Below are 12,540 nucleotides of genomic sequence, written 5' to 3'. Positions count from 1 at the left end.
CACCGCTCACCCCTGGACACGCCGGGAGAGGGATCCTGCGCCCGGCTCTCCCCGACACCATCGCCCACCAAAACAGCTGCTCAGAGTCAACACATCCATCACACCACAGAGCGCAGGAAGGTGAGACACAGGCAGAAACAGAAACTAACACTGAAAGGAAGGAAAAAAAAAAAAAAAAAGACAGCGACTGCGAATTACTTCCAGAGAAAGTGGGTGGATGTTGTGCAGCAGCGACCTGGGATTGTCGGGGATGCACCCTGATATTTTGCTTCTCTCTAGTCCGAGCCTCCCTTCCCCCGTGGCAGAAAGCGTCTGCACTTGGTACCAGAGGAGGAATAAGCAGGAGGGGTTCTCTCGGCAGTGCTTGCGGTGCCCTACTGATCTGCTTTAAGGATTTATTTTTTTTTCCTGGTGGATGTTTTTTGACCTTGATTTTGAGACCTCTTACTTGCATCGCAGTTTTTGTGGCTTTATTCCCTTTGGCGGAAAGTGGAAAGGGGGAGGCTGGCTTGGGTGCTGAAAGTTGCAGTCATTATTTCGGAGGCAGCATGTGCACCAACATAGTCTACGAGTGGCTGAAGACCCTCCAGCTCCCCCAGTACGCCGAGTCCTTCGTCGATAATGGCTACGACGACCTGGAGGTCTGCAAGCAGATCGGCGACCCGGACCTGGATGCCATCGGCGTGGCCGTGCCCCACCACCGGCGCCGGATCCACGAAGCCGTGCGGCGGCTGAAGGAGGCGGACGAGAGGGCGGCGGGGCTCTACTTCACCCTGGAGCCGCCGCCGCCGCCCGCCGCCCCCTCCGGGCGCTGTCCCCGCCGGGCGGGGGGGCCGCAGGAGCCCCGGAGGGGGGCACGGCCCGGGGGGCGGCGGGGGGCGGCCGGGACCGGGGGGGTGGTCGCCTACCCCAGGCTGAAGCTGAAGATCATGATCCGGGACAAGCTCATCCGCGACGGCATCAACCTGAGCAAACCGCCCTACTCCAACAAGGTAAGAGGGGCCCCGCCGGCCCGGGAGGAGCCAAGGGGCTGGAGATGCGGGTCCGGCAGGGGCTGGTCCCCCTCTGCCAGGCACCGATGCTGAGTTTCAACAGCTGTGCCAGTGGCATTTTGGAGGGGAATGTGGTAGGGAATGAGCACCAGCAAGGTGTGAAGAGTCGTGGGGCCAACAAAGGTGAGATCCACCAGCGCTTTTTTGGCATTGTTGGTATGGCATGGGGCTGTGCTTTGGGTTTGCCTCCCTTTTTTTTTTTTTATTAACCCGTTCTTTTGGTCTGGTTTAGTTTGATGTGGGAAAGTGGAGATTGACAGGATGGTCTTAATGGTTTGGGCGTTTGTTTGTTTGTCTTTCCTGTGAAACTCTTCCATTGTGTTGAAGAGGGATATCTTCTAGCATCTTTTGGTAGTGGTCCCGTTTTAGTGTCAGTTTCTGTTGGGCTCCTGAAAGGGCTCCTGAAGCAAGTGGTCATCTGGCTGGAGGAAGAACTCCAGCAGCTGAATCCAACTGTTGCCTGGATTTATTTGCTGGAAGATGGTAGTGACTGGTGAATGTCAAAACTATTCATCAGCTGCTCCAGCACAGGTTTGTCAATCTCCAGGATGTACAGTCTGCTGAGAGATCAGAAAAGGGTACATCTCAGAAGAGTCTGTTCCAGTCTGATGAAACCTCAGTGTTTACCTTATTCTTATCTTTTGAAAAGGTTACAATGTAAGATTCATCAGCTTTGGAAGTTTGAAATTGTTTTGTCTGAACTTTTTGGTAGGTTTCCTGCTGAAAATGTAATGTACAGAATAAGTAAAACAATATAATAAAATTAATAATACCGTGGAGAAGAAAAATGGTTTGTGAAAGAAATTAAGGTATCATAATGCATGGGGTTTTCAGAGTTCAGAGTGAAGTGCTTCAGAGTAGTTTGATGACCCAAGTTGCCCATAATTTCTTCAATGATTTGAAGACTCATTCTTCAGAAAGACTGAGCAGTTGATGTTGACCTTCAACTTGTGGGTATTTTTTTCTCTCTGAAATGCTTATGAATGTATGGAAGCAAGGTGATGGGGAGGGCTGCAAGTCTGGGTTTACAGAAATGTGAGGAATTAAAATTGAGGATGTGTCATCTGCTGTCAGGGACATGGGTGTGAGGATAATGGGTAAAATTCAACTTGGATAACGCTGGGCAGGTGCAGATAATAAAACTGCAAATTTCAGTATTCCAGTTTTTTAACATCTTGGTGACAGAGGCCCATAGTCACTTCTCAAGTACAGCACAGTTGTCTGTTTGGGATATTTATTTGTTCCCTTTTCCTGAACTTCTGGCTGATGACATGGGCAGAGACATTATGTCAAATTTAACATTCATGAACATATACTCTAAGTACAGCATCTTCCAAAAGTTACTGTATCATTTTGGGGAGATTTTTTTCCCTCCCCACCGTTTGGAGTAACACTTCATTAGACTGAAATTACCATTACATGTCTGATATAAAAGAAATTCCATGGAAGTTCTGACATGTCATTGTAGCTTCACCATATTATCACCTCCACAGCTTTGTTTCACTTCTTCCTTTTGACTTTGTGTGTGTTCTTAGTTACCCATCCAGCCTTTCCAAGTTGATCCTCTGCCTTCTCTCTGAGGTATTTTAAAGTTATGTAGAAGTGGCACTTTGGGACATGGTTAGGGGAGAACTTGGCAGTGCTGGGTAATGGATGGACTCAGTGGTCTTAAAGGTCTTTTCCAACTTGAATGATTCTATGATACTCTTCCATGGGAATTGTAGAATTTATAGGATGCCAGCATATGACATCAAGGCAGTTCAAACCCTTGGCATTGGTTTCTTTTTTAGCTCACTTTAATTTGATGGGTCTGATAATAATGTGGATTAACTGTCAGGACAAGCTTGCCTTTCACAGAAAGCATCACTCAGCTTTAATTGTTTTAAATCTAAATGTAATATTTTGAAATACAAAGAGAAACAAAGTTTACTTTCCTGTTTTATTTCAGCTTGTGATGTCAATGTATTTATTTTGGATAATAAATGCATATAACATCATTTTTTACAGTAATGGAGAAAACTTTCTCTCTTCTCAGCATGAATCACTTCACATTGTAGCATGTTGTAAGAAACCATAAAGCTGGCAAGATTTGAGTGTGTGTTGCTCAACATGCATTATTCTGAATGCCACCCACTGTAGCAATCTATCTCCAAAATGGCTTAAAATGAATAGCAAAAGATCACGTCACTGTACATTATTCATTGGATGTTGTTTAGAGCAAGAAAGATGAAATACTATATTTTTGCATCTGGGAAAGAGCCATATTATAGCAGTGTCTCTTAAAAAAACCAAACAACAAAACCTAAAAAAAACTAACAAAGCCAAACTTTAGAAAATTGTGGGTATAATTTAAGCATTAGAGTTTCAATATAGAATATGCAGCTTACAGGTTTCTGCATGTCAAAACAAACTGAATATATTTTCTGCAGCACACAGGATTAAAGAATCAACTTGAAGTTTATGTCATTTTTTTTGTATATATTTACCCCTAATCCTTGTCGTGGGACATTCTGGAGTGAGGCACTAGACCACTGACCTATTGGATATCTCTTTGCATTTCTGGTTATGCCGAGCTGCGTACTGGTCTTCCACTTCCATGGCTTACGTGGAGAATGCCATCCTTTCTTCTTAGTATGTATGCATAGAAATTAGTATCTGTGAAAGGAGGAGTCTGCTGGTGTGTATATGTGTGTACGTGTGCATATGTATATGCATTTCACTGTTTCCTGAAGAGTACTTCTTGGATTCAGTTATGAAGTTCTCAAGCAAGATTTGGTGTTGTATTTTAAAACATCTCTGAGAACTGGAAATGTTGCTCCTCTGGCTTCTTCAGAGCCTTTGGCTAGCTGGCTAAGGTGTAAACATGTCAAAAGATCAAAAATGAATATTGGATGTGGCTGTGGAGATGTTAAAAGCATACTTTTGCTCTCTTTCCTTTTTGCTGTAGTTTCAGATGAAAGGTGGAACAACAGAGTGGGCAGAATAGAAATCTATTGCTATGGTAAATTTTAGTTTAACTTAGTGTGATTACAGTCAGCAGAAATGGCTAACAGCTACTTAGCAGAGCTTAATATAAATCCTTTAAAAGACATGCAGACTTGGAATTGAAGCCATATGTGTGGGTGACTTCATACACATAGAATTATCATAAGCCATCTTGATTATTTCCATGGAGAATTTGAATAAGGCCTCACCTCCTTATATTGCATCCTGTGTGTATTTCAGGTAAACCAAGGAATGTAACTGTGACTGAGGAGAACTACAGGAGTCAGATTTTGTTCCATGTTGGTAATGCTCCATAGTGCTCAAAGCCTTATGTTTTAGTTTGTTTACCAAGCTTGCTATTGCTGGCTGGTAGCCTTAGGAGCCTTACATGTCTGAGAAACTTCTTGTGCAGGTGATGGGATTTAATGCCCTTCAAACAAGAACCCAATGTCAAGTAAAACGTCTTGTCATCTTGAAACATCTAGCTGTTCAGAAAAAATTATCTTTCATGGTTATAATTCTGTCATTAATTAGGAAGGGAATTATGCCCAGTGTAGAAAGACTTTTAACAGTCTTTTGCCCTGTAGAAGTTTTGAGGAATGAATTGATGGCAGAAGGAAACCAAAATGAGCAGACCTCCTGCGTTACAGTGAAGATGAATGAAGGAAAATGCACCACTGACCTGAACCAACTGGATCTGAGAAGTATAGTCATTAACTCCACACAAAACCACTTCTTTCTTTGGTGGGCTTATTCCAAAATGGATAGTGTCTAGGCTGGGTTGGAGCAGGAGTAGAGTCACTACTGGAAGAGAGAGCAGAGGAGCATTCAATTTTGTCAATATAAAGAAAAGTAGGGTACCTTGTTGTGGAACATGCCAAGAGAAATTTAGTACTCTATTTATCTTGAATATAGATTAAGTGACATTTAATAGTTTGCTGGAATTTCATTATTATTTCTAATTGAAATAAATGGCCTGACCTGTTTCTTGAAGAACTTTATTCAATTTTTCATCTGCAGAGAATTGCGGGTACATTAAAAAGGTACATGCATTAAATCTTCCACACCAATTAAGAAGATTTGCTTAGCCTCAGTGAAGTTATAGTCATGGAGATTTCAATATTTATTAGCGAGAATAAAACTGTAGTGTGGCATGTGACCTCATTGTCACTCACTGTGCTCTTCATGATTATCAGTGTGCTTGGAAAACAAACACTAAAAATTCAGATGCATGAGATCATAATCTCAAGAGTTCAAGCAGATGTAGAAAAGTAAAATGTCAGATCCGAGTGAGTATCTGCTTAAACACCCAAGCACATTCTTTTTAAGTTATGTGCTGATAATATAGCACAGATTTGTGGTTCTGATTAAGTCTTTGTTTAATCCTTGCCACTACAAAATGAGGAATATTTCACATACGTGTTAGGAGGTAAAGATGCCAGCAATACTGCTTTGAAATACACTGGTTCAAGCTGGGGCTGGATAATGTAATCAGCACTTTAGGTATCTACAGAAGTGAATTCAGCAAATTAAAAATATTGTGCTTTGAAGAAATGGCAACACTCACCTATACTGGAATTAAACATGAACCTTTTTCTAAAGACCTGGCTGCTTTAGAATAACTGCATCAACTCTGATTAGCAGAGCGTTCTCAAATATGCCTTGGGGAAAGCTGCCTATTGACAGAAGTACTAGTGCATTAAGTAGTAACAATATTTTCATGGCAATAAATTAGCAAAGCTACAGGCTATGTTCAGGAAGTAAAAAGGTACTTTATATAAGATACCACTGAATTTGCCTTTGACTTCACAACTCTCTTTTCTTTTCAAGAAAACATAGCACCTCATATATTTGGCAGCTGTTTCAAAGTCCCAGTTTATTAAACTCACAGAAATGAACTGGAAAAGATCTTCTTCCAATCAGCCCATTAAAGCAAAATGTTGCAGAATATGAACAATACAGTACTATATTGTATTTGCATTTGAATTGTTCCTGAATATTTTAAAGTGTATTCAGTCTCCTCTGGAAATGTTGATTGCAAATCTTCATGGGTTTCATTATTTTTCAATTTAGAGGGGAGGGAAGATTTCATTAGGGTACATTACAGGTGGAGTTCTGAGTGAGAATAGTACCAGCTTCATAGCTTTCTTGCCCCCTTTCTGCGATTGTGATAAGAGTGATTTCTGATCTCTCATCATGGTATTGGCTGGCAGAGGAGCTGTGCAGGACTGAGCAGCTGCCCTGCAAGGGGAATCCTTCCTGCATCCTCCACAAGGCTCTAACTTTGAGGCAAAAGCTAAACTTAAAGATTCCTGGCAAAAGAGAAATGCCTAGTCTCTGGCAAACTCTTGAGGGCTTTTTGCTTCCCCCAAAGGACTCGATTTAGTCAGAGATCTGTAGTGCAAAGCTGAACTGATTTGTCCCACCTAATGTGGGGTTTTGTGTTAATACTGCTCCTCAACAGAGACACCACCAGTGGTGGTGACAGAAGTCTGTCTACCAGTTTCACTGCCCCACACTGATAACCTGTCTTGTTTTAAGTTAGTTTGGTGATCATAAGACTTTCTGAAAAGTAAATGCATTTTAGGGAAAATATTTGTGTTGATAACCCCACCCCCAGAGCTTCTGTCTCTGCCATATGTAGGATGATGAAGCCCATACACACAAATACGCACGTGGAATCCAAAAAACCAAGATAATTTCTCACCAAATAAGTAATCTTGTGAGTCATGTTTCTGGTTTTGCTTATGACCAATATGAATGTCTCACATATTCCATAATATATAGGGCAGCTGTGTCCCTGATTTCTGACATGGAACCAAAGACTTTTTTTGAAGTCATGACAGATTTTAGGCAGATGAGGCACTGGGACCCACTGCTGCAGGGTGTTTGTCTATTGCCTTAGGATTAAGAGTAAACTTCCTTATGTGTAAGTAAGAGAAATGTGATTGAGGAATAACTGGTGGCCTGGCTACATGGCAATTAGTTATACTTGTTAATTCTCCATGTTAGTTATACCCTGTGTGCATAAGTAATTCTGGAGGGCCCCTATCCACTACGGTGTATAGATCCATACATAACCTGAAACACAATAACAGCCATTACAGAGTTTTTGAAAAGTGCAGCAGACAGGTTTGAATTGACAGGAATACTATTATTGTAGATTAGGAATAAATTTATTTTATCACTTACAGGAACTCGCTTAGTGGTTTGAGACTCTTCTACAGCAGAAGAGGATGGAATGTGTTAATACTAGAATGTAGGTTCAGCGTTTGAATTTCTTGCTTTGTCAGTTTGAATGAGCCCCTCTGCTTGGTGTTTGACAAAGCTATCTGCTCAATCTCTTTGTCTAGGCTAATATGACATCTCATATTGATGTCCTTATCTTGACAAATGTGGTGGCTTGTGCACCCTGCAGGAATCGTCTTTTATTAAAAGAGCACGGCATGGCTATGTTTAGCACTGCCACGTTATTTTGGGAATGGCTGTGCAGCAGGAAGGGGAGAATCGGGTGAACCTTCCATGACACTGGCAGTCTGTGAGCCAAGCCAGCCCAAAGCTGTCTCCAGTGACTCATCCAGCCTCTTTGGTTTGTTACTTACAGATAGTAAAAAAAACTTTTCTTATGATTTTGCAAAACAAAAAAGAAGCCGCGTGTCACGTGAAACACAAGTAGAAGGGCCTTCAAATAGTATCTCATCTTCATTCTCACAAACTCAGCAGGATGGGAATGACGGTGATTCATGCCTCTCATGGGAGCCCTGTTCTTCCAGTTGGTCTCATTCCCAGTGAAGTCAGTGGGGGTTTTGCCAGGGATTTCATTTAATGCTGGTTTTTGAGTGAGGTGGTCAAATTTAAATCAGCTAAAAAGTGTACCCATTCAGGCTGTAATTGTGGTGGTAGATGAGAACAGGATTACACAAGTTTAGAATGGTAAATACAACAATAGCATGAAAAAAAGAAATCAGATCTTTTCAGAGCTTTAAAAGTATCACCATTAACAGCTCAAACAGTAGTGAGGCGAATTTTTGAACATAGATCTTACAGGTCTGTGCTACAATAAATGTTTGGTAAATATTCTCTGAAATCTCCACTAATGTGTTTTGGTTGGAATTACCATAGTTTTTTACACCTGTCCTCTCACTAACTTAAAATCAGAGAGAAATAGCAATAATATATGGCAAATAAACCTTATAGGCAGGTACAAATGTATGTCTACTACACATTTGGGGTTTTTCCCAGAATAATTGCATTGGTTTTGAGGGAACACTCTCTGATGCAGGCATGTGGTGTTATCAGTGCGTATGATTTCAATCTTCTGGGGAAATTAAGTCTAGTTCTGTTGTCTGTGCCTCAAAAAATACACAATAAAGTAGGCCTGGTTAAGAAAAGAGGTAAAAGGCTAGGGAAAAAACCTTGCCTTTCAGTTGAGGGCTAAGAAAAGTTTTTACTGTGGGTTTTTTTTTTTTTTTTTTTTTGTTTTTTTTTTTTTTTTTTTTTTTTTTTTTTTCCCCAGAGTTAGCTAAGTGGCCACTTGGCCATGCTTTCACATGCACAGAAGGAAATATTTTTATTAGGAGAAAAAGGCATTGAGAACTTCACTGACTGAGATCTGGAACTAAGCTATTCATGCTGTGAAGAAGGCCAACAGCCAGTATAAACCAAAAACTTAGTAAGTTAATATTCCATAGAGGAAATAACAAAACAAGCTCCAGACAAAACTAGGAGTGTGTGCCGTTTGTGCATCAATGCCCTTAGTTTGTGGATAGGTAAGTTTTCTGGTAGTGGTACCTCTGCACTAGCAAGCACCTGTGCTTTGGGCTCCACATTTCCCAGCCCTGCTCTCCCAGAGCCTTCTGTGTACCCCAGAGCTACCCAATCCCTGACTTCTAAATCATCTCCCCAAAGTCTGCCTCAAGACACACGGTCTTCTTCCCTAAAAGCAATCTCTTTCCCACCTAAGAGTAGACCATAACATTTTTTTCTCCTAATCTACATCCTGTATGGGTCCCATTCCATCTCCCTCTCGTGCTCCCCAGTGTCTCAGGCTGCTATTTGGATCCTTCTCTCCTCCCTTATGTTCTAATGAGAAGAGAAACTTTCTCTCCCACTCAGGAGAGTGGGGCGATCACTTCCCTGCCCGTTGTGCTCAGTGTCCCCAGCTGCCTTCCCACTGACTTACACAGGTGCCTGAACCCAGATTGTTCTCATAAAACGAAAGCTCTAAACATTGATGTTAAAAATTTCAGTCTTAAAACTGCCACGAGTTGCAGTCATCCAAAGTCCCTCCAGCCCCAGTTTTGTGGCAGAAAGAAGGGATTCATCTAGGAAAAGGAGGATGTGTAATAGCTTTTGAACTGCTGCATGAGACTGATTTGGTCTTTTTGAAGCAGCACTCGATGTATTCTTAAAAAATAAGTTGTAACCTCAATGCAAAATGCCTTCAATGCAAAAATTCTGAAAGGCTTTTCTTCTTGCATAGTTTTCTTGTTCTAATAATATGATCATAATTATTGCTTCTAATTGCAGCATCTCTGAATTCTTGTCCAGTTGGTTTTTGTTTGCCAAAATGTTTTGCTTGAGATTTTATTTAAACCTTTTCTACCTATAACTGCTTGTATTGTACTGCATTAAGAATTTTTATACAAATGCATCTCTGATGTCTTGTTTACTTTATAATTAAGGTTTCCCCCTAAATATCCAGCTATTAGTTTAGCAGAGGTTTTCCTGCAGTTGGGGAATGAAGAGTACTAGACTAAAGAATCATCAAGACTATCATAGGCCTTCTTGTTCTAGTTCCTAAGCTAAAAATTTCAACCTAAATATAAGGGCAAGTGGCTATTTCAGCCTCTGAGTCTATATTCTTTCTCACATCGTACTGAATATCAGGAGATCTCATTTTAAAACCCCAACCTGTAGAAACTAATTGTGGAAATTGAAATTTTTAACCAAGAAGACTTGTTCCTTTGAAGGTATTAACACTTAAAAGAGGAGAAAACAGAAAATAAGAAAATGGGACTAAAACAAGAGTAAATTTGATTTAACCTGCTGTTTTCATGTGAAGAAAAATTACTGGACTGTCCTGTGATAATTTCTGAATAAGATTTTGGCAAGAGGGCATTTCAGAGAGAGCATTTTCACATGCACTTAGTATTTGCACAGTGTTAAAAATAATGCTCTGTAGTTTGTGGAGTAGGATGGAGCAAGAGGAAGTTTGACAAGAATACCACTAGCTGGTTTCTGTCCAGGTCTAAAAATTACACACAGTAGGGACATACTTCACAGAGCCAATGATCAGAAGTAATAAGATGTGTATGTGTCATTGCCAGTAATGTCAAAACCAAATAAACCCCCCAGACACTCATTTTATATCTCTTCAAGAAGTAACATTTGTATCCCAGCAAAGATTAAGTCAGAATTTTTCAGTATTTCTCAGGCTTGTGGTCTAAAAACTCCTTGTCTGAAGCAATGTTGAAAAATTCTCTTTTTCAACTGAAAAAAAAATCAGTAGTGTTTTGGGTCCCGATGCAATAGTTCTCCAGGATATTTTATTTTAATTTTATTTTATTTTATTTTATTTTATTTTATTTTATTTTATTTTATTTTATTTTATTTTGTTTTGTTTTGTTTTATTTTTTCTCTTTGCTAGAAAGGCATGTGTGTGCTGTCAGGGAAGGGAGCTTATTTGCTATCAGGCAGCAATTGAAATCAGCTGAGCCAGGCTTGCTCCTGAGTGCTCCCAGGCTGGCAGCCTCAGTGCTCATTTACCTCTATAAATATGAGTAGCACTGTATAACCTTGAGCTATGTGGGGGTATTTTTCCAAGGCAGCTTTGCCTGCAATGACTCTTGTCATAGGTAAGTTTTATGCATTTCATTGAAAAGAGAGATTATCATAGTAAGAGGTGGTCTGAATCTCCTGTGGAGATTGGCTTATACTGATACTACAGCAAGTATGTGCTAGTTTGGGTGTTGTGCTTTTTGTAAAACATTGCCTCACTTACGAAATTGGGTGGCTTTCCTATGAGCCTTCAGTAGCAGGTATTAATTCATCTCTATGAGAAGTTGTGAAGGATTGAGATATTCCCCTAAAGAATTATTTCATCATAGAGCTGGAAACACACTTAAAAGAGAATTTATACTCTTAACTCGTATATATTAAAAAGAACTGCTTATGTGACCACTGGATTCATTAGGTCAATTCCTATGGTATCTGTCAGGAAATAAGCTATTGCAGTATATCCTTCCCCAATATGTGTGTGATGGGTTTGGAAGAAGCATGGCTTTGTCTAGGTTTTTACAGAACTTGTTTTATAGACCTCTCAGTGGCTGAAATTGATGTAATAGTTAATATTATTGATCTCATTTTGGAAAATAAGGCAAAAATTCCTTTGTGCTGAGCATATTTCTTCCTGCAGGGAAGTGAGTATCATCTTCTCAATAATAAATAGCAGCTTTGTACTTACAATGAATATGAATTAAATTCAAGGTTAAGGAAGTGAAGGAGTTTCAAGAGCTTGTTTTTCTTTTCTTCTCCTTGTATCACTTGTCATATTTACCACAGAAAAATGTCTTTCTCTAATTTGACTTTGCATACAACTAGGCAAAAACAACGTGATACTTTTACTTAGCACATTTTGTCTTTAAAATCTTCCTTTTTTTTGTTTTTCGTGATAGTTTGTACAGTATGACTGTATGCTACATGTACTTGATGGCTTTCGGTTCATAGATGTCTAATTAAAAACTTTCAAGATGTGTTTTTGCTAGCTAAATGCTAACATTGGTTTGCCTTCAAATCAATCACGGTACCTAAATTCTGCTTTAAACTTTTAGAGTTGGCATCCTTAAAATGACTTGAAGAATGACTTGGATGTTATCACTGACACTTTGATACAGCCCTTCCCAGAACTTATTTGCTCTTTAGTAGTTGTGGGGCTTTTTTCTTCTGCTTTTTTTTTTTTTTTTAATAATTCTTGTCCTCTTCCTTTTGATCTGTCTTGCTTTATTTTAATATGTGTTTGACTTGCTAAGTGTTCCATTTGCCAAAAAAAAATTCTTTAGACTATTTCAGATAATTACTTGATTAGTAATTATCTATTAGTGGTTATGTTTATCTCACGGACAATTATAAGGTAACAGAGAAACATTTATGGCTTTAATATTATATTAAAGGGGCATGTATGAATATTTAAAAGCATTACAAAACCCCCTAAAACTAAAACCTCAACAGACTAAAGAATTGATTTTTTGTCCTGCTATACTTTCTTGTGATCTGCCCATTAGCTGCTTGAAGGTGAGACCTACAGAGTATATAATTGTATGTTGCTTGGTAAATAGCTCTTTGATAGAAGAGGAAACTTCTACGGTTTAAGTGTTACCAGTTATCTTTTCTATGGTAGGGTTTTCAAATTAAAAGCATATTTACAGTAGATTCCGTCAGGTTTGTAGGCTGTGGCCATTACTCCAATCATGTGGGTTGGTGGAAATTTTGCTGTTGATTTTGT

The 12,540-nt window shown here is 39.8% G+C and overlaps 1 protein-coding gene across 2 annotated transcripts in view; it reads left to right on the top strand.

Annotated features, from left to right (window-relative positions):
* Positions 1 to 71: 71 nt before the first annotated feature.
* The window catches only part of LOC310907744 (SAM and SH3 domain-containing protein 1-like), a 524,902-nt gene continuing 512,433 nt past the window's right edge, over positions 72 to 12,540 (top strand). The window contains exon 1 of one of the 2 annotated variants that reach the window (XM_083858181.1): positions 72 to 992. In XM_083858181.1, the coding sequence (XP_083714307.1) occupies positions 549 to 992 (444 nt within the window). In that variant the 5' untranslated portion in view covers positions 72 to 548. The remainder of the gene's footprint in view (positions 993 to 12,540) is intronic. The other variant, XM_083858182.1, reaches the window with a different exon arrangement.

Source organism: Zosterops lateralis, assembly GCF_965231275.1.
Source record: "Zosterops lateralis genome assembly, chromosome: 3".
NCBI lineage: Eukaryota > Metazoa > Chordata > Aves > Passeriformes > Zosteropidae > Zosterops > Zosterops lateralis.
Note: the sequence above shows the minus strand (reverse complement) of the source record. Positions and strands in the feature narration are given on the sequence as shown.